The sequence below is a fragment of the Pseudorasbora parva genome, chromosome 2 (assembly GCF_024679245.1).
Source record: "Pseudorasbora parva isolate DD20220531a chromosome 2, ASM2467924v1, whole genome shotgun sequence".
NCBI lineage: Eukaryota > Metazoa > Chordata > Actinopteri > Cypriniformes > Gobionidae > Pseudorasbora > Pseudorasbora parva.
In genome coordinates, this window is record NC_090173.1 from 50,423,094 (window position 1) to 50,443,800 (window position 20,707).

At 37.9% G+C, this 20,707-nt stretch overlaps 2 protein-coding genes across 8 annotated transcripts in view; both read right to left on the reverse strand.

Annotated features, from left to right (window-relative positions):
• Positions 1 to 9,321, reverse strand: part of baiap2a (BAR/IMD domain containing adaptor protein 2a) — a 157,862-nt gene extending 148,541 nt beyond the window's left edge. For all 6 annotated transcript variants that reach the window (XR_010898950.1, XM_067423587.1, XM_067423559.1 and 3 more), the window contains exon 1: positions 9,128 to 9,321. Coding sequence is in view for 5 of the 6 variants with exons in the window: in XM_067423587.1 (XP_067279688.1) it covers positions 9,128 to 9,199 (72 nt within the window). In the remaining variant the exon portion in view is untranslated. The remainder of the gene's footprint in view (positions 1 to 9,127) is intronic.
• A 1,082-nt stretch (positions 9,322 to 10,403) lies between these two features.
• Positions 10,404 to 20,424, reverse strand: chmp6a (charged multivesicular body protein 6a). Of its 2 annotated transcripts, none has more exons than XM_067429067.1 (8): positions 20,178 to 20,424; positions 18,397 to 18,503; positions 18,132 to 18,219; positions 17,930 to 18,016; positions 14,303 to 14,368; positions 11,788 to 11,868; positions 11,621 to 11,687; positions 10,404 to 11,512 (listed from the first exon to the last, which is right to left on the reverse strand). In XM_067429067.1, the coding sequence occupies exons 1-8, from the start codon at positions 20,241 to 20,243 to the stop codon at positions 11,463 to 11,465; spliced, it is 612 nt and encodes a 203-aa protein (XP_067285168.1). In that variant the 5' UTR covers positions 20,244 to 20,424; the 3' UTR covers positions 10,404 to 11,462. The 2 variants fall into 2 exon arrangements, with proteins under 2 accessions (XP_067285168.1, XP_067285167.1); XM_067429066.1 differs by having other exon boundaries at positions 18,397 to 18,506.
• Between the last annotated feature and the right edge of the window lie 283 nt (positions 20,425 to 20,707).

The following is a 20,707-nucleotide window of genomic DNA, read 5'->3' on the forward strand; positions in this document are numbered from 1 at the left end:
ACTGGACTGTTACGAAATAAATGAAAATGGATAGTTCACCCAAAAATGTACATTTTGTCATTATTTCCTCACCCCATGTTGTTCCAAACCCATTAGCTGTAATTTTCCATGGAAAAAAAACAGCTTTTTTTTCCCATTCAGCAACTTATAGTGACCACATCTGTTCAAAAATTAAACAAGATTCCATATCTTTTTGTCTGCCACTGAATAAAAAAATAAAGTTAATTGCGACTTTTTCATCTCACAATTCAGAACTGCGTCATAAAAATTTGCAATTGCGAGTTATAAAGTCAGAATTATATAGCAATTCGGACTATTTTTTCCCCCGCAATTGCAAGTTTATATCTCAATTCTGAGGGAAAAAAAAGAAAAGTAAACTCTAAAAAGTTAGATCATATTCTCTATTATTTCACAGAAAAAAACTATGCCATAGGTACACAGTTGAGAGTAAATAATGAGAAAACTGTGAGAAAATTTAAACAGCCTCATACATTTCCAAATGTATCCAACTTTCTCCTACGCCCTATGGCAGTTTGCACAAAATATGGAAGTTTAAATAGCAGACAATCAGCGAAAGGTTCTCTCTATTGAGACATTAATAAGCATTTTCAAAACTGGATAGAAAATATGATTTTATTCCACACACCCTTTAACAACCGAGAAGAGCTGCACGATTAATCAAAATTAAGGGAACACACTGCCCTTTTGGGACTCGAGCTCATTCACTGTATCCCCCAGAGTTAGAGAAGACCATCCATACATTCCATTTTTATCTCCGTGCCTGCCATAACTCTGTCTGACACACCCACCGCTAGCCTAGCTTAACACAAGGAGTGCTCCATCTAGCCTACTGCTCAGTAAGTGACAAAATAACGCCAACATTTTCCTATTTACATGTTGGGATGTGCTACATTGGCTAGCTGGAGCCGTTTACCTCCAGTCTTTGTGCTAAGCTAGGCTAGCGGTGGGTGCATCAGGTGGCTTCTATGTCTTCAAGCCTTCTCGGGTATGTTCAATGTGATAAATTATATTTTGTACTTCAATGCTAACAGACATAGCCTTTATCACTGAATAGAATCCTATGAAATATCCTTTTGTGTGCCTTATTCTGTGTAAGAAGCCACATCATATCACAGAAGAACGCCCAAATGTCGTTATGAAGTGAGTTTGGAGTAAAAACATTAGGGATGCACCGATATGAACCGATACCGATAACTGATATGATTGGCCGATACATCTAAAACTAAATTCTTATGTAATTTTTGAGAGCCAGATTACTAAAACAAAAGTCTCACCATTAAAAGTCATGTCCCAAGCAAATAATTATAAATGTTCAAATTCTAATTTTATCTAACCTATATGACAGACTTGCACGTGTTGTACTTAACTGTATTTTTCTTTTTTAAATTGATTCCAATCATATTTAAAGTAATTTAATGGCAAATATTGCACATCTGAAGTGTCTCAGAGTAATTAAATCCATTATCTATCGGTTTCAGCCTCATTTTCTCATCAGACCGATATTGACAATCGATGTCGATCGATATGGTGGATGATATATTGTGCATCACTCAAAAACATGTTATTTAAATGTTGTCAAGAGGTTCATAAAAATCTCATGTTTGTAAAGATGATTGACGTGTGTTGCTTTTTCAAATGCACATTAAAAGTGCAGCCTTAGCGATTTCACAGATCACACAAAGCCAAATCGGTTTAAGCTCCATTTTGGATTAATCGTCAGCTTTACCATCGAGCATTAGAAGGAAATGTACAAGTGTAAAAGCATTAACAAATTACTACCACAGACAATGAATAATCAAAAAAAGACTGATTATTTCTACAGCAATAATGTTAAAGCAGCACTAGGTAACTTTTCAACCTTCATAATATATTTTTTAAGACTCTTGTGATGATAAATCGACTTACAATAGGTTGAATGACACGTCTGCCATAGCCTGATGGGGTCTGTATCGTTTTTAATCGTACTTTTAAACTTCGGGTTTCGGGTAGTAACCCGAGAAAAAGAAAAGAACTACAAAATTCGACTGCTTTACGGCATATACGTCACTTCCACCAACACACACACTTCCTTACATTCGGACATGCGAGCCCAACTTTGTTCGTCGGATAATATAGTCATGTCCGAAGCAGCAGAGACAAATAAGAAAGAAAAGGTTTTGTTGGAGGAAAGCAATAAGAGGAAACGAAAAAATGATGGGATTAAAGGCAGGACGAGGATCAAAATGTGACCAGCGTTTTCTCGTCGGCGTGAGCTGAAGGAGGCGTGCCGACCGATGCTGTCCTGCTTGTTACGGTGAGCTACCACTCAAACACTGAACTGAAGTATCATATAGATTCTGTAAAACGGTAACCAATAGACTACTATAATGACGCTGGCTTGTAAACGTGAGCATCGTGATTATTTGGCGTTTGAAAAAAATAAAACCCATGAAATTATATTCATATGACATGCTGAAACATATGCCACTGACTGTAACGTTACCTGGGATGAAGACATTTCACACGCGCCGCCAGAAGAACTGTTCAGGGGAACTGTTAGTGCTGCACCGACCCGCGGGACGCTTTTATGAAGTTATTTGGCCCGCCCCACACCACTGTATATATTTTTACAACCCGCCGCGCACCCGCGACCATTAAATATACATACGGGGTCCGCGGGTTATGAGACGAACCACGCATCACTAGTTCAGGGCTATCAGGGTTGTCATGTCAACAAATGCACGCGCGATGGCATCCCCTGTTGTAGGATGACTGAGCTTACGACAGTAGTTGAGGACATTATTTTTTCCAAACTGTAGGGGGACCCCGAGAGCAAAAGTAGCCAAGTGGGGCTTTAAATATCATGTATTAGGTAACACATTGCCTTAATACAAAATGTTCATTAACTGGAACATTGAGTGATATTTCACAGCGATTTCCATAATTTTGACAGACAATAAATATCGCATTTACCAGCTTTAGAAAGAAGTGTAAAGGGGAGACAATTTCATTTGAAAGAGACGCAAGGAGAACTACCTCACAATAAAATATGTTACTGCAAAGAGAACATGAAGAAATTTACAGTTCATTCAGTCAAACTGACGGAAAATTATTATTAGCGCAACCTTATGATTTTTTTTTTTTTTTTGTCTTTTTGAATAGAATTTCTCCAAACCGGAAGTGCCTCCCATGATCTAAAACACAGTAGACTTGATGGGAGAAGGGTGGATAGGTGAAAAGCAAAATGAGAAGTTTTGAAATATGTTCACACTGCTCTTTGCCTTAAAATGAAAGCAGAGAGTGACAGCATTCAATAATAATAATTTAAAAAAAACATCAAAACATTTAATGTAAATAATGTACTATTCCTCAAAAACTACTTTTGACATTTCTGGTGCTTTTTTATTTAGCTATAAAGCAGTTTCAACATTCTGTCTATCACAGAAGGAAGGGAGCAGGTCATATAGGTTTGGAAATGACATGATGATGACCGAACTTTTATTTTAGGCTAGTGCTATCAGAACTACTAGGTGCTCCTAAAAAACTCCCACACTGTAAAGAATTATTTAAAAAATCAAGTAGCCTGGTTGCCTTAAAATTGAGTTCATTAAAATTACAAATTTGAGTTAATACAATGAACATTTTTGAGAACCGACAACCTTTATTAAAATATTATTAAAAGATTTTGTAAGCATATTCGGTAATTGTGTGTTTTATTTGTGATGACGCAGCGAAAAATGTCAAATAGTGCTATTTTCATGATTTATCAAATTTTTTATGTGGTTCAGATACAATAATATTTTCAGTTTCTATATATTAAACTAATTTCCTTCATTGTATCAACTAAAAAAAAAAATTATTTCAATAAACTCAAAGTTTTAAGGCAACCAGGTTACTTACTTTATTAAGTTAAACCAACAATTTTTTTTACACTGTAGCTAAAAAATGCACATGAACGCCCTCTGATGTCATGTTTACCACTGGGGAGTTTGGAAATCATTTTGATACCCAAATTCCTGAGATGGGTGTGCCATAAACTTTAAACTTGGTGACGGGGAGAACTACTGCTGTGACAGGTGTGATTTTATTAGTTTTTTTTCCCCATAAAACACGCTAGGTCTTCGCTTGACATTAATTAATAAATGATTAATATATAAATAGGCAAGAGTTGTCTTTCTGACAACGAAGCACTTGAATGCAACAAGTTCGTAATCAAGACTTCTAAAGTGAGAATTAGGACATTTCTGATAGCATGTGAAGGCAACATTACTGTCCCTTTAAGATCTACACAAAATAGCCTATGACAGCTTGTCTATTAGCACATTAGCCCCCGTAACGAGAACTTATGTATAACTGATGAATAAAACCAAATGCATGCTCTCAAAGTCTGATTCTATCTGCAGTCTGTGTATCCCACTGAATGACAAGACAGAAACACTTTGTAGCATGTTGTTGCTAAGAAACCACATTTCCAGATTTCCTACATATAAAAGTCCTCTCAGTCCTTCAAAAAAATACAAAATAAAAATGATATATAGTTTTCTCCTGTTGATCTCTGATGAAACGAGTCCCTGAACAAATTAAATTTCACGCCTGTCGGCTATTATAGTGCTTTCATCAAACAGATTTATGGGACAGTAATATGCATATTGTAACTGAAACCTTTGCTTGTTATTTCTGTTCTTCAATATCAGGCATGGAATGTAGGATTTAAAAAAATGGGGACACACCTATACATTTCCCCTGAGATTGTGTGAACATGGTAACGGTGTAGTTGACTATTTGCGAGAGGTATTAGAGACACTCCCAACACATTGTTTCACCTGTAGACGTGATGAGACATGCCCTGTCCTGTCACATGTCTCTCCCTACACCCCGATCTCCAACGCTAGAGGAGCTCCCAAAATTCAAAGTAGACCAAAGGATGGAAATTATACTTTAAACTGCTCAAATCTGTGAACAAAAAATGATTTTGGTCAAGAAATCCACATTTTACCAACAGCTATTTTCTAAAATACTGGATAAAACAATAGAGTGGTGCAGGTTTGACATCACTTTGTAGGCCGAAGCGAGTTAGCATTAGCATTAGCACTTCCAGTCCCACCAATGTCAATGTTTTGTTTTTTGTTTTTGAATGTTTTTTTTGTTTTTAAATGGCTGCAATAAGGTCTGTGGTGAACACAAGCTCAAGACACTTTTATGTTTAATCTTATGATATAAAATACATCAGTATTTATTACCCCACCCCACGTCTTGAAAAGGGCATTTGCTAACCATTGGCTAAATTGGACTAGAGAGGCTGTTGGGGATATTATCAGCCGTACACCCTTATTATGCTCATAATTGTGCTGTTATAAACTATTCCAACTTAAAAATTCTGAGGAAAAAGTTGAGATAAAAACTGAAAGAGTTGTCGTAAGATAGTGATGGTGACGTTGAAGTTGCGGGACCATGTGTAGTTTGTTTACAGCCTTCCTTAAGCTTTTTACTTCTGGCGACTGCATTTGGCTTCAAAATTCGTGAAAATTATCTTGCGGGACAAAACGAATCCATTTCGAAAACCTTTGTTAATCACAGAGCTTGTGTTTTTTGTGATAATCCAAAAGCCAGTGGGAAAACCCTATGAGCTGGAAACACTTCAGGAGTTTCGAAGTCGTCATCCGATTGGTTGGATGGGAGATGTGCGCGCCGTGTTCTTTAACGGTCCGTCTGGAAACAAATGCCATGATGCCAAACCCCCCATTGAAGAAAAAAGCAGTCGTGTTTACAACTGTGACAACGAGCGCTAACCAGGGTCAACTAAACGCTGGATATTTTCAAAAGTATGAGAAGTCTGTAAAGCTTGTGACTCTTTAGTCCAAGAGTTTTACACACTGGTCTGTTATTGTAGGGACATCAATAATTGCACACTTTCACACCCCTTAACAGGACACGGAACAAAACAAACTGTGATTGGTTGCGTAACATGTCAGTCATTGGCCAATGAAAGCTGCGATGGAGACCAGACCATCTAAAGCCTATATTATGTGTGTGTGTGTGTGTGTATGTGTGTATGTATGTATGTATATTATATATATATATATATATATATATATATATATATATATATATATATATATATATATATATATATATATATATAGCTAGTACTGAGGTTTGTAACCACCACAGTCACGCAAGAACACACACAAGTACAGTAGAACCGCATGCTATCACTGCATTAGCATTTGCATTATCACACAGTAGGAGTCTGGCCTCAAACTGCACATAAGTGGCTTGACCCCAGCTCACCCCCCATGCAGGTGAGTGGACAGCAGTTATGTCAGCCTCCAGCTGGCAAAGGTCTTGTCAGCCCCGCCGCTGGTACTCGCCTGGAGGCTGATGGGATTAGAGATCCGACCGAGCCTGGCACTGTCTGGATGACCGGGCCCCGGCGCTGGGAGGCTGAGTGAGTGATTGAGGGCCGGCTGTGACTCACAGGTGAGGCTTGTTTTAAACCCATGGCAACTTCAGCAGGATCACAGCTATTGCTCACAGGTAGGGAGTGTTCTGTGTGCACAGTTGAGCAACAACAGAACACACACACACACACACGCACACACACGCCCTGGTACACCCATGCGCTGAGTCACAAAGGGAATTCGAGGAAAAGTCTGAATTGTAAGATATAATTATGAGATATAAACGCAGTCAGATTTGTATGATTTTTTTAAAAGTATATTCCAAGGAAACAAATAAAAAATAAAATGCGAGATGTAAACTTCGAATTCTGAGGGAAGAGTCAAAATCCCGAGAAATAAATTGTGAGTACACTGTAAAAAAATATTGTTGGTTTAACTTAATAAAGTAAGTAACCTGGTTGCCTTAAAACTTTGAGTTTATAGAAATAAAAAAAATTGAGTTGATACAATAAAGGAAATTGGTTTAATGAATAGAAACTCAAAATATTATTGTATCTGAACCACATACAAATGTGATAAATCATGAAAATAGCACAATTTGGCATGTTTCACTGCATCATTAAAAATAAAAAAACTCAAAATTACAGAATATGCTTACAAAATCTTTTAATAATATTTTAATAAAGGTTGTAGATTCTCAAAAATGTTCATTGTATTAACTCAATTTTTTTTATTTTAATTAACTCAAAATTAAGGCAACCAAGTAACTTATTTTTTAAATAAATTTTTACAGTGTAAAAGGTCTTAACGCCCTTTTTTATTTCTTTTATTAAACTTTTTCAAACAGAAAACCAGCTTCCATAGATCAGTCTTTCCTGCCATACTTCAGCAGATGTTAAACATCCCACCACTTCCACTGTTTACCCCTCTTATCTGTCCCTCCCTTTCTCCCTCTCTCTCTCACTCTCACACACATCCATACGTACACACTCATCAATACTGCACTCCTTTTGAACTAAATCCATCTTCTTTAGCTGGCCGATTTAACAAGATATCTGAATAGCGGGTGGATTTGGACGAACGATCTGAGCACCACCCCAGAAAGATGCCAACACGCAACGATTCTCGGTTAGACGACAGATCACGCAAAGGCAGATCGCAGCTAGTGGTCTAATTCAAAACCCTCCCGTGAGGTCTAACCCACTTTATGTTCATGAAATGTAAATCTATACTGACATAGTAAACTCGAGTTTAAATATCTATCAGAGCGATTAAAATATGATGTGATTTGTGCTGTAAGCTAGACTTCGCAGTTAGGCTTCCATTGCTTTAAGAGAGTAACACCCCAGATACAGGAGACATCCGCTTGTCCTTGATCAACCAGAATAGTTTCTTTGTCCTCATTTTAGGTGTTGGACTTCAGGTGGCCTATTTAACAGGCTTAAGTATCTGATGAGAGCTGTAATCCTACTGGTGTGGCAAGTATTAACTTTTTTTAAAGTAACAAACCAAAAAACTGCAACTGCAACTTTGGGAATCAATGGAAACATTGAGGAGAAAACGCATTGACTGAACCTGTTGCAACACACACCAGCACGTCCCCCCCTCCCTGAACCACCTATGCTGGAATGCCCGACAGAGCACATGCCAATAAACACGTCAACCAATACAGGTTTGTGAAATATCAAAAAAGCATGAGAGGAGGCCGATAGATTGATTTACATTATTACATAATCAACTGTGACTACTTAGCAAACAGAGCTTAAATATAATTGCATAACCTGAACAATGAAATCATTGAAATAAATGTAAATATTCATAATAAACATTGTGTTTTTTTACGGTTAAAGTATGTTTTTGTATCATGTCTTAGAGAAAATGCAAAAAAATAAAGCTAAGAAAAACCAGACATTAAATAAATGCAAAATCTGTATATTGCTGAGTCCATGATGGATGGATAGATGATATAAATCTATGATTTATAGACGGATAGATGGATAGATGGAAAGATGATTGATAGATGGATAGACAAATAAATTACTGTAGACACACAATAGTTACCACTTAGAGATGGCAAACTTAGCCTAAATACAATTTCAAAATAAATAAATAATTACTTTTAATAATATATTATATTTATTCATAATACACTTTCTGTTTTGTTTTGATAAAATATATTAATTATTCCTTTGTTGAAAAGTAGATATGAAACCAATTAAAATCGGTTATCGGTAATTTGGCATTTAACCAATTTGTCTTAAAAAGTGATTATTGATTACTAATGAGATAGATAGATAGATAGATAGATAGATAGATAGATAGATAGATAGATAGATAGATAGGGGTGTGGGGAGAGAGAGAGAGAGAGAGAGAGAGAGAGAGAGAGAGAGAGAGAGAGAGAGAGAGAGAGAGAGAGAGAGAGAGAGAGAGAGAGAGAGAGAGAGAGAGAGAGATGTTCTTATCGTGACAGATAAGTAAGAAAACAATGCAAATCGCTTCAGTTCTCACGGTGAGCTGCGGTAAATGACACCAGCAACACGAACAAGAAACTTGATCTCATCAAGTTCATTGATGATGACAAATCTGACCACAAACCCACTAAAGATAACACTCACACAATGACTCGTGTTAAAAGCATGCACTTTTGTTACACATGTTTTCGCCTATCAGAGCACCTCCACCTGTGATCGATAAGTTGCTCCAACAGTTGGATCAACGCACTTTACCTTATAGACATTTTCCGTAATGCGGTGAACCTCGTCGGTGCGAGACATGGTGGAATCTTCAGATACAACCATAAACGGAGCCTTGCTGAACGTGAAGGGTTATCCGAACAGTGCGTCTGTGTGATGAGGGTCAGCTGCGGATCTGCGCTCCGATCCACGGGAGTCTGATCTCAGCTCAACACTACCGTGCGGAGGCAAAAGATGGGAGGAGGGGCTTACCACGGTAGCACCGCCCCTTAGCCGATAACGCGAGATGGAGGCGTGGCTAGGTTCACCTGCGCCCGCCCCATACCGGATGTAATTTCTCTAGAACTCCCCTTGACATTGATCTGCAGTGTTTAACTTGATTTCATTGTTTTATGTGTCGGGTTTGGCTATGAACACTTTGAATATGAGAAACGGGTTCTTTTATGTGTTCTTTTCAGAGCAAATTGTTTATACACTGGGTATAAGATTAATGTGTAAAGTTTGTTGGAAAGAATTGATTTTGGAGATATTTTTACCAGTGAATATCCATTACTTTTCCACTCCTTTGTGATCACTGGAATATAGTTTTCTATTTATAGGCATAAAAAATTATAATTAATCACAGCCTTTGTTAGTGGGAGGGATATTTTAGTCAGCAAGTGTAGGCTACAATTTGTCCTAAAAGTTGATGTGTTAGAAGAAGGAAAATGGCCAAGCGAGCGAGTTTGACAAGGGCCAAATTGTAATGGCTAGACGGGTCAGACTGCAGCTCTTGTGGGGTGTTCCCGGTCTGCAGTGGTCAGTATCTATCAAAAGTGCTCCAAGGAAGAACAGTGGAGAACCGGCCACAGCTCACTGATGCACGTGGGGAGTGAAGGCTGGCCCGTGTGGTCCGATCAAACAGACGGAGCTCAAATTTATCAAGTTAATGCTGGTTCTGATAGAAAGGTGTCAGAATACACAGTGCATCAGTTTGTTGCGTATGGGGCTGCATAACCACAGACCAGTCAGGGTGCCCATGCTGACCTCTGACCCCGCCGAAAGCACCAACAGTGGCACGTGAGCATCAGAACTGGACCACTGAGCCTTGAAAAAAGGTGGCCTGGGTTGATGAATGAGTCGGGGAACACATGGCCCCAGGACGCACTATGGGAAGAAGGCAAGCCGGCGGAGGCAGTGTGATTGCATTGGGCGATGTTCTGCTGGGAAACCTTGGGTCCTGCCATCCATGTGGATGTTACTTTGATATGTACCATACAAATCTACATATTTAATGGCCTCAATAACTCCCTAATAATTCGCAGTGAGAGTCAGAGGAAAAGCCTTTAAAATTACAGTATTTGACATAAAATAACACAGATTCATATGTGTATATACATGCTTCCATACATGAACAGAAGGTTTACATTACACACAGTCTGAGCCATCGGAAGAGGATTGTCAGTTTGCATCTGTCAGCACAGATTTATTTCCTCTCAATTAGTGACATTAAGAGCCCCCTGGTGGTCCTGAGATGCTAACACACCTCCAAGTGGCACAGCCATGAATTCAATGTAGTTTAACACTGCAAAATATAGAAATTTTAAACCAAAGTCTAGCATTCAGATGTGGTTTGCATACATGAACAAGCTAAAAAAACAATTATTTAAACCACATCTATAACCACATGTACTTTCATGGAAAAGTGTTGAAAATTGCTACTTAAAAGTGCTCATAGATCATATCTTGTTCGTTTATTTTAATGCAAATTGAATGTGAACTGCCATATCCAATAAAAATATTAAAACTAACAGCAGCTGGTTTAAAAGAAGTATATATGAAGAAAGTGTTAAACATCCTATGTCATCTACACATCTTGCAGATGCTTTTATCCAAAGCAATTTGCTTTGTGCCTCTGTTCTAGTCACACACCAAAAAATTGCCTGATGAAAAATGATGCAAAACTTGCGTGCTCGAGACGTTACCTGTGAGAGAGTCCGTTATTGAATTTTTGGGCTTATGTTTCAGTTTTTTATTATTTCCTTTGTCGAACACCCAGCTTGAGCAACGTGATATGTGTGCCTTGGTCCCGTTTTGCCTCTTTTCTTGTCCACATCTTTGATCAGTGAATCATTTGTGAATAAATAGCCATTCTTATGATTTACCGTTAATTGACCTTTTCATGATATTTTATTACTTGTCATGTCTTTCAAATCTGGAAATCCAAAAATGTGAAATCCCCTGAAGTTTTCCATGGCCATGGGAGCACTGCTTCTGATGCGTGCCTATTTTAAATATCCCACGAAATCCTTCTTTTCTGTCAATTTTATTCCCCTATCTCTTCCTTTCATTAAAACCAAAGTGATGAGCCAGGTTGTAAGATCAAACATTACGCTGCCAGCATCTCTCGCTCCGGCTTGATTTGTCCCTCTGTTCTCTCTGCAAAGACAGAGCACAAAGAGAGTGACAGAAGGCAATCAAAAGCCAAATAAAAGAGCCATGTCATTCTCTCACACAGCGCTGTGTTTGACAGTACTAAAACAACACCTGTCTCCCCCTTAGGCACCGCTGGCAATGGATCTGTGGGTAATTCTGGAAGGGTTATGTCTTCTCCCTGGCCAGGACGGAAAGAGAGAGAGGCATTGGATCAGACGCAGGCTATGCAGAACCAGTGAGCGATGATACAGACGGATGACAGGTAAAGATGCCCATACCTGAGTGATGGCCTGCAGCTCGGCTAACACAGCATCCTCGTCCTCCAGTGTCAACCAACCCGCCAGCAGTTCATCAATTTGCTGTCAGGGAATAAGCTTCAAGAAGTGAGACATTTGAAGCAATAAAAGCCAGGAAAGAGCAGTGTGGCCAATGTCTGGGGCTATAACAGCGGGAAGAGTGATGATGAGCAGCTTGAATTGAACATTTTATAGCCAATCCATTACATTTGGACTCATTTGAAGGTTGAAAAACCACGCACAGCGATCATGACATAATCCATACGCCCACTGTGGAGGAATCAATGTCTTCTGAAGCAAAATGATAGGTGTGTGTGTAAGAATTAGAAAAATACTTGTATTTACACTCTTAACTATGAACTATCACTTCTAGTCTACTGTCATACGAGCATGGACGCTGTGACGTGTGTTTTGAAGTTGTGGCGATCCTTTGAGCTTCTGCATTACTTCTCATGCGAACTTCACAATACACTTCCGTTTATGTCAAGTTTGATCGGACTACACAGGCCAGCTTTCACTCCCCGCGCGCATCAATGAGCCTTGGCCGCCCATGACCCCGTCTCCGGTTCTCCACTGTTCCTTCCTTGGAGCACTTTGATAGACACTGACCACTGCAGACCGGGAACACCCCACAAGAGCTGCAGTTTTGGAAATGCTCTGAACCAGTCATCTAGCCATCACAATTTAGCCCTTGTCAAACTCACTCAAATCCTTACACTTGCCCATTTTTCCTGCTTCTAACACATCAACTTTATAGGACAAGATGTTCACTTGCTGCCTAATATATCCCACCCACTAACAGGCGCCGTGATGAAGAGATAGTCAGTGTTATGGACATAATGTTATGCCTGATTGGTGAAGGCTCTGAAGCTGAAAATACAGAATTATTTTAGACGAATATGCTTGCACTCTGTCACTGACTATTATTGATAATGATATATTTAACATAAGGTAGAAACCATGTGCACTAAGGGAAAAAAAACATTATTTTCTTAGCTATAGATGCTATTTACACTAAGTACCAATAGCAATCGATTAAATTTAAACTGTAAAAAAAGCTGAATTTTCTTTGCAATAAGTGTAATATTTAATGTAGATAATTTTATACTTAGAAATAGTGGCAGATCCTATTGCCTTCCCCCAAAATTGTTGTACATTAAACAGTATGCAATAATAACATAGTGTAAATTATTATATTTATTAAAATTATTAAATGGATGCCGCCTAATTGGGACAATAAAGACCTACCCCTAACCCTAACCAATAAACATGTTATTATTAAACACACATTAGACACTTTATATCCACTTTTAGAACATTTCTTAATTTGTATTGAAAATAAATGCCTTTCCGATCTGATGTGTGATGTGAAAAGGCGGATTCAAACCTCAGACTGATTTGCGTCAAAACTTCATACCACACATTGCTACTGTAACCAAGTCAGTGTTTTCCGTAATTGTGTCTGTCCCAACCAGACATCAGTGGGTGGAGTTAGTATGAAAATAGCCTTTGCAATCAAGGCGGGCTATTTGCAATTAAAATAATGCATTTTTGTATTGCGATATAGTGACAATATATTGGTATATCCCTATTTATAGTTAAAAGAGTTTTAAATATTTGTATTTCTCTTACACACACACACCTATCTTTTTGCTTCAGAAGACATTAATTCCTCTACTGTGGGCGTATGGATTACATCACAATCGCTGTGTGTGGTTTTTCAAGTGTCAAACGATCCGCAGCCATTCAATGCCATTATATGGACTCACTGAGATGGGTTATTTTATTTATGAATCGCTTGTATTTATATGAAGAAATAAAGCCATATACATCAAGGATGGTATGAGGGTGAGTAAATATTGGGATGGAAATATTTGGTGGCCTTAACTACTATGTACTTGCATCAAAAAATAAGTACAATGTACTTCTTGTGTTTATATTGTATTGCAAAACACTTGCTGATATTGAGGTGGGATATGGGCAATATATTTTTATATATATATATATATATATATATATCAATATATATATATCAATATATCAATATATATATATATATATATATATATATATATATATATATATATATATATATATATCAATATATATATATAGAGGTTATGTGCTTATCGTGACAGATAAGAAGATAAGACTGAATTTTAGTCATAGTGTAAAATATAAAATATAAATTTGTCATATGCTCACAAAGACTGCATTTATTTGAAACAGTAATATTGTGGAAAAGGATAATAGCGATAGCAATGGACACAATGGGTGCAGACGAGTCAATGGTTTGCTTTTCTTTAGGTCAGCAAAACATTGCCCTCGTATGGAGGAGAAAAAAGAGGAGAGCCCTTGATCGCAGATCGTGTCCATCGCCTCTGTCCCTTTTTCAATGACGCACAACTCGCATTTACTGGGGAACACATTTAAAGCGTTGTAAGTGTGTTTAGCGTCACTCTGACGTGTAAAGTGGACTGAATGTGACAGTTGTAACCTTCTGATACTCAATGGCCTCCTGCGTCTCCTCCAGTATTCTCTCCACCTCCTCAACACACATGACCTGACGGGAAAAAAGACCAACCCGTGGATCAGTCAAATGCTCGTAATATACCAGTAAATAACTTTTTATACAGGTATTCATAACATATTGACCTTTTGCAATAATTGACCAATTTGGTTACTGTTGCTCACAGAGAAAAACATTGCAAAACGCCCCACAGAAATGAATCAGTGAACACTGCAATTTTTTTGTGTGAAAAGGCCAACTTTTCCTGTTGTTGATTTCGAGGGGCTCTGGAGATCCAGAGGTCTTAATGGTATAGCCAGGGACAAAACAAAGACGTGTCAGCTCTGCAGTAATCTAAGAGTGTTATGCTTAAGCCTTTAATCCCAGAACAATGAGCAACAGTTCCCGAAACCTCCTGCTACGAACTACATTGCCCACTTCACAACACCAAAACAGGCCAATGAACCATCTCAGCTCCTAATAACGGCATTTAACATGACTCATAAATGCTGCGGCAGGTGCGTTCACTTGTTACAACAAGAGTTAGTCACAATGAAATCAAAATTCACCACACCACTGAAATATTGCTGCGTTTATTATTAAAGGGGGGGTGAAATGCTGTTTGATGCATACTGAGCTTTTTACACTGTTAAAGACTTGGATTCCCATCCTAAACATAGACAAAGTTTCAAAAACTAATGTTGGACGTTTGATGGAGTATTTCTGTGTTAAAAATACTCCTTCCGGTTTCTCACAAGTTTCGGCGAGTTTTTTTCGAGTATGGCTCGGCTTGACGTCGATAGAGCGGAAGGTCCTTGTATGGGCCGTACGGGCTCTTCTCCCAGTAGGGTGCGCGCGCGTGTGACTAGAGCGAGAGAGGAAATGCACGCCCATAAACACTCCGCGCCGCGCTCCACTTTATTCCTATGGGTGACATCAAGTGACTTCAACGCTTCAGCACAGCATTCCGGGAAGGCAGCGCTACATTTGAACCGATTTGAACGCAGAAATGACGGGAAGCTTCACAGCATCGCTTCAGTCGCAAAAGTGGATCTCCACAGTCTCTGCTGTCAGGACTTCACCAAATCAACAGTTACCAAAGAAGTGTGTTTTTGACGGAGCGGTCCCAGCGATAAAGATTCGGTCCTGCTTTGGAAGCAGCCGGTGAGTAAAACTGCTTCAAATGTCTCTGCTATTGGCTATCGTCGCGTGAGTAAACATCAGTAAACGACACGATCGTGTATAATTAATTTATCAATGGAGCATGCGATCTATGGTGTGTGTTTAAATACATTTGTTTAGCTGACCACTATAGGTGTCAGTTTGTTTATTGTAAAACCACCCAAACATAAACCTAGGGGAGGTTCTCACAAAGCGTGCTTCGTCATTCAAATGTGCTAACGGTTACTCCATTGTTGTTCTCTGTATAACGTTACACTAGTCTGACGTGCAAAACCGTTTTGCTTGCTACTGCTAAGGTCTAGTCACATACAATAGTCCATAAACCGAATCATGTCCTCATAAACTGCGAGTAAACACACACAAATGACAGGCCACTAAATACAGTACATACCACAGAGACGGACGTCCTGCTGTTGCTGTTTCTCCTGTTCAATTTATTTCAGCCTCCGGATCTGATTCTGGATCATATCTGTATTAGTTGAATCTGATTTAGGGTAGCGTTTTCTTCTCCAGGCTTGAGGACGTCACCGCTTTGCGCGCTCGTCATTCTTTAGCTCCGCCCACACCATACGCCTCCAGGCGCTCGCTTTTTTCCGGAAAGACTCGGTACAGCCCATATTTCTTTTATAAATATAATTTATAAACTAAAGACTTTTTCGGAGATATGAAGGATGCATTACTACTCTATAGGTACTCAAGATTGACATGAGATTGACTGAAACTGAGTGTTTCACCCCCCCTTTAAGGATTGTTCATGCATTCCATCCAATTTTTCTGTTTAAACGCCCCGTTGTAACCTTTAATCAGAAAAACTCTCCTCCCTCTTGTAGTCTCTTCTCTGATGACGTGTTCACTGTTCACTGACGTGAGGGCGGGATCAACCTGTCACTCACATGAGATTAAAGGGATAGTTCACCCAAATATGAAAATTTGATGTTTATCTGCTTACCCCCAAGATGTCAGTAATTTGTTTCTTCAGTAGAACACAAATGAAGATTTTTAACTCCAACCGTTGCAGTCTGTCAGTCGTATAATGCACGTGAATGGTAACACATGAGAGTATGACAACTATAAGAGTAGAAAAAGCCATCAGCGTGCGATCACTTCCGGTAAGTGAGGTCTGTATACGTACACGTTATGGCGTAGTTTACGCAAGCGCTAGAAGTGATCTCTCGCACGTATCTCTACGCCATATTGCGTAAATTGACCTCACTCACCGGAAATTAGTGATCACGCGTGGAAGGCTGTTGGACATAATGGCGTACTAGAGGTAAAAATAAAATAAAATAATAGTGTTGGCGTTTCTCACAGAAACCGATCTGTTCGTGTCCTAAGACATCAATGTGTCGTCACGAGCCGCAGGGTTTAATATGGATTCGTATGTGCATGTTTTTTTAAAACTCTCAGTTCTCATACTCTCATGTGTTTCCATTGACATGCATTATAAAGCTGACGGACTCCAGCGGTTTGAGTTAAAAATCTTCACTTGTGTTCTCCTGAATAAACTAGCACACCTACATCTTAGATGCCCTGAGGGTAAGCAGATAAACATCGAATTTTCATTTTTGGGTGAACTATTCCTTTAAGGTTTTATCTAGTCGACTAGTAGTTGTTCATTTAAAGGGTTAGTTCACTCAAAAATGAAAATTCTGTCATTAATTCCTCACCCTAACGTCTTTCGACACCCGTAAGACCTGATCAATCCGCTGATTCATAACCGTTCTAATCTTTATTTGAAGATTGAAAACAAACCCAGCAAGACAATGCTGAATAAAGTCGTAGTTTTTGTTATTTTTGGACCAAAATGTATTTTGGATGCTTCAAGAGATTCTAACTAACCATCTGATGTTTCATATGGACTACTTTGATGATGTTTTTATACCTTTTCTGGACATGGACAGTATAGTGGGCATACACTTAGATACGCTCTCGGACTAAATCTAAAATATCTTAAACTGTGTTCTGATAATGAATGGAGGTCTTACGGGTGTGGAACGACATTAGGGGGAGTCATTAATGACATCAATTTCATTTTTGGGGGGAACTAACCCTTTTAATAACGGGATAGCAAAGAGCTTCAGTGTACCTGCGTTCATTCAGTGCTTCAGCGCAAACAGCAATGAGAGCTCCTGCCCAAAATACTGTAATTACCACAAGAACGATCTGTGCCTCACGGACTGCATGACTTCACCACTTCCTGTGGTGTTTTTTTTTCTTTTCCTGCGAACGTTTAGTTGACTAATAGAGGGCAGCCCAACATAAGATCTACCAATAGCAAACCACAGCCCTCCTATCAATACAAGATGAACAAACCCTACATTTGTTCTTGTTCGAGAAACCATTTCACTCGGATATACGCCACAATAGCGAACAAAGGAAGACTATTGCAACTTCCATTTCTTGCCAACTATTTTTTAATGTATATATACTTACCTCATGCATTAGCTTGAGACAGTCATTTCCTGCTTTTAGACCCTCGATGACCTTCACTTCAATCTGAGCAAATTCAATATCTTGAACCTGAATGAGGCATATTGGAAATGTAATTCATATTGCTCATACTTTTTGTAAAATCATCTGATGTGTCTTGATGATATTTAACACCTTAAATCGGAATAATATCATCTAAACCCACCATGCGCTCCAGGTTGGCTATCTGGATCTCGGTCTTGTCCAGCAGGCGATCTTGGTAGCGTTTCTTTTTGAGCAGCAGAAGAGCTCGCCTGTGAAATGCATGAATCACACGTGTTAGTGAATCTGTTGAACCAAACTCTCTTTGGCCATGTGCAATGCAGATGGCACCACGTCAGCACAATAAAGGCACCGTGCAATGCACGACGGGTAACTTTGGCTGATTGGCTATCATGAACGTTAGCGTTACATGATCTGAAATGTCTTACTCTGTCTTGCCATCCTTCAGGAGCAGTTTGGCCAGATGTCTCTCTTTCTCCAGCTGTAATGTGATTTTCTTCTGATATTGTTTCAGTTTATCTCTCTGCTGTTTCAGCTGCTGTGATCCAGCGACAGGATGTAATGTAGAAACATGACAGTTCACTTACAGAAGCACTCCGCATTCATAAAAGTGTCAGTTTCTCGACTTGATGAATAAACAGACATGGTTCTGTGTGCACACCCGCCTTAAACGCTGTTCCTGCGCTCTGATAAATAAGACAGCAGCAGACTCCACTCAAACAGACATTGACCAACACAATATCCTAAACCCCCCACATAGACTGAAATATCTCTAGGCATTTGGACAATAGATATTGTATAGATATTGAAAAGTTATTGAGGAGAGGAGAAAAATGATCTAGATTTTTGGCACTTTAAATATATTATATCAAACATTTAATATATTATATTGAAAATATATCATTTAACAATTTTAATAATTTTAATAATTTAAATACTTTTAAGTCAGCCCCCTTAATAAGCTTATTAATTGTATTAAATTAATACAACATAATGTATTAGAATAAAATAATAATATAAAATAATATAAATAGAATAAAATGCAGTATAATTGTATTAAGTAAAATAGAATAAAACCACATATACTGTAGAATAATGTGTATGAAATGAAAACCTTAAAATGAATAATATATACATTTAGATTATCTTTTGAAGTCTTCTATTCTATAATTCATGTAAATAAAAATATAAACATGTATTTTTTTGTTATTTATATTTTATTAACTATAGTTTATATTCTATAATAAAATGTAAATAACAATATAAATGTAGAAGTATACATTTTATTTACAATAATACATATTCTATAATAAAATGTAAACAACATCAACGTATAAGTATATTATTTTCATTTTATGTAATATAGAATTTATGTTCTATTCTATAATAAAATGTACATAACAATATAAACTTATAGTATATTTTTATGTAAAATGTATTATAAAATGGAAAATAAATTCTATAGTAAATCTATACTGTTCTATTCTACTTCATACAATTATGTTGCATTATATTCTAATATATTATGTTGCGTTAATTGAGTCTAGTCAATCCTATTTCATTATATTCAATAAAGATGTACTTTATTTTATAATAAACCATTCTATTATGTAACAAATTGTCTAACATTGTGTCCTTTATTCTATTTTACTATTGTTTTCACTCTTTTAGGTTCAAATATTGATACAGGTCTGTTCTGCTCTATTCTCTCAATTCTACACTTTAACCACTCTATAATATACGGCTGTTCTCTATAATGTTCACCTGTATTTTGGTTGCATTTTATTTTTATACATTATGTTTTATAATTGATACTTTTCCATTAAATACAATACAGGCTGTTGTTCTGCTCTATTCTTTAACAGACTGTGTTCTGTTGTTGATACTTAATATATATATATATATATATATATATATATATATATATATATATATATATATATATATGTGTGTGTGTGTGTGTGTGTGTGTGTGTTCTGCTGTATTCTATAATATACTGTAGTAATACACTCGTCTCTATAGACGCTTCTATTCTGTGTTGTGTAAAGTAGGACAGCTGATCTAATCCTTTTTATTCGCAGTTCAGTATGCCTGAACTCGTTTCAGACGTACACTGCAGTATGTCTACACTTATAAGCGACGACACAAACCCAACACAAGCGCGTGTGAGAGTGTGTGTGAAGCTGATCGACTTATTGATTGATCTTACCAATATCGCCCTGTCCTGTTCTGTCACTCGACTGGGGCGTCCCTGTCTGACGAAAACATTTCCCATCGCGAATAAACCACCACATCCCCGCCTCTCTTCTAATATCACATCTCATCTGAAATGGTAGCTTCTCTTTACTTCAATACGCATGGGAAAGATGTGTTCCGGTGTGTCAAGTGTATCGGAGAATGGCGTTTTTTTTCTCTCAGCCGTTTCATATGGCTCGCTCAGCGCATGTGTGTCTGCGCCCTCTAGCGTCTATGGTCTTTCTGGCGCCCCCTGTCTTTCGTTTTTGTACAGCCGTTTGAAAAGACAGTTTCATTTAAATAGGGTAACATGGGGGTAAATTGATATCAAGAGATTTACTCAGACGAAACAAAATAGTGATATGACATTGCATTACGTTAAATATCAAAGTTTTTGTCTCTATTTGTTAATGGGGGATTAACAATATCATATTGTGCCATCTTCAAAAGATGGCATAATAAATAAGTAAATATTCATATGCCTGTATCTACTATAGTCAGAAA

Bases quoted from the DNA above. Each gene is read 5' to 3' on its own strand.
- chmp6a (XM_067429066.1), bottom strand. From the start codon at position 20,243: ATGGGAAATGTTTTCGTCAGACAGGGACGCCCCAGTCGAGTGACAGAA. The intron at 11,869-14,302 runs GTTACAACTGTC...ATTCCCTGACAG, and splicing joins AGGCCATTGAGTATCAGAAG to CAAATTGATGAACTGCTGGC. The intron at 11,513-11,620 runs GTGTTGTTTTAG...CTGTCTTTGCAG, and splicing joins GGTGCCTAAGGGGGAGACAG to AGAGAACAGAGGGACAAATC.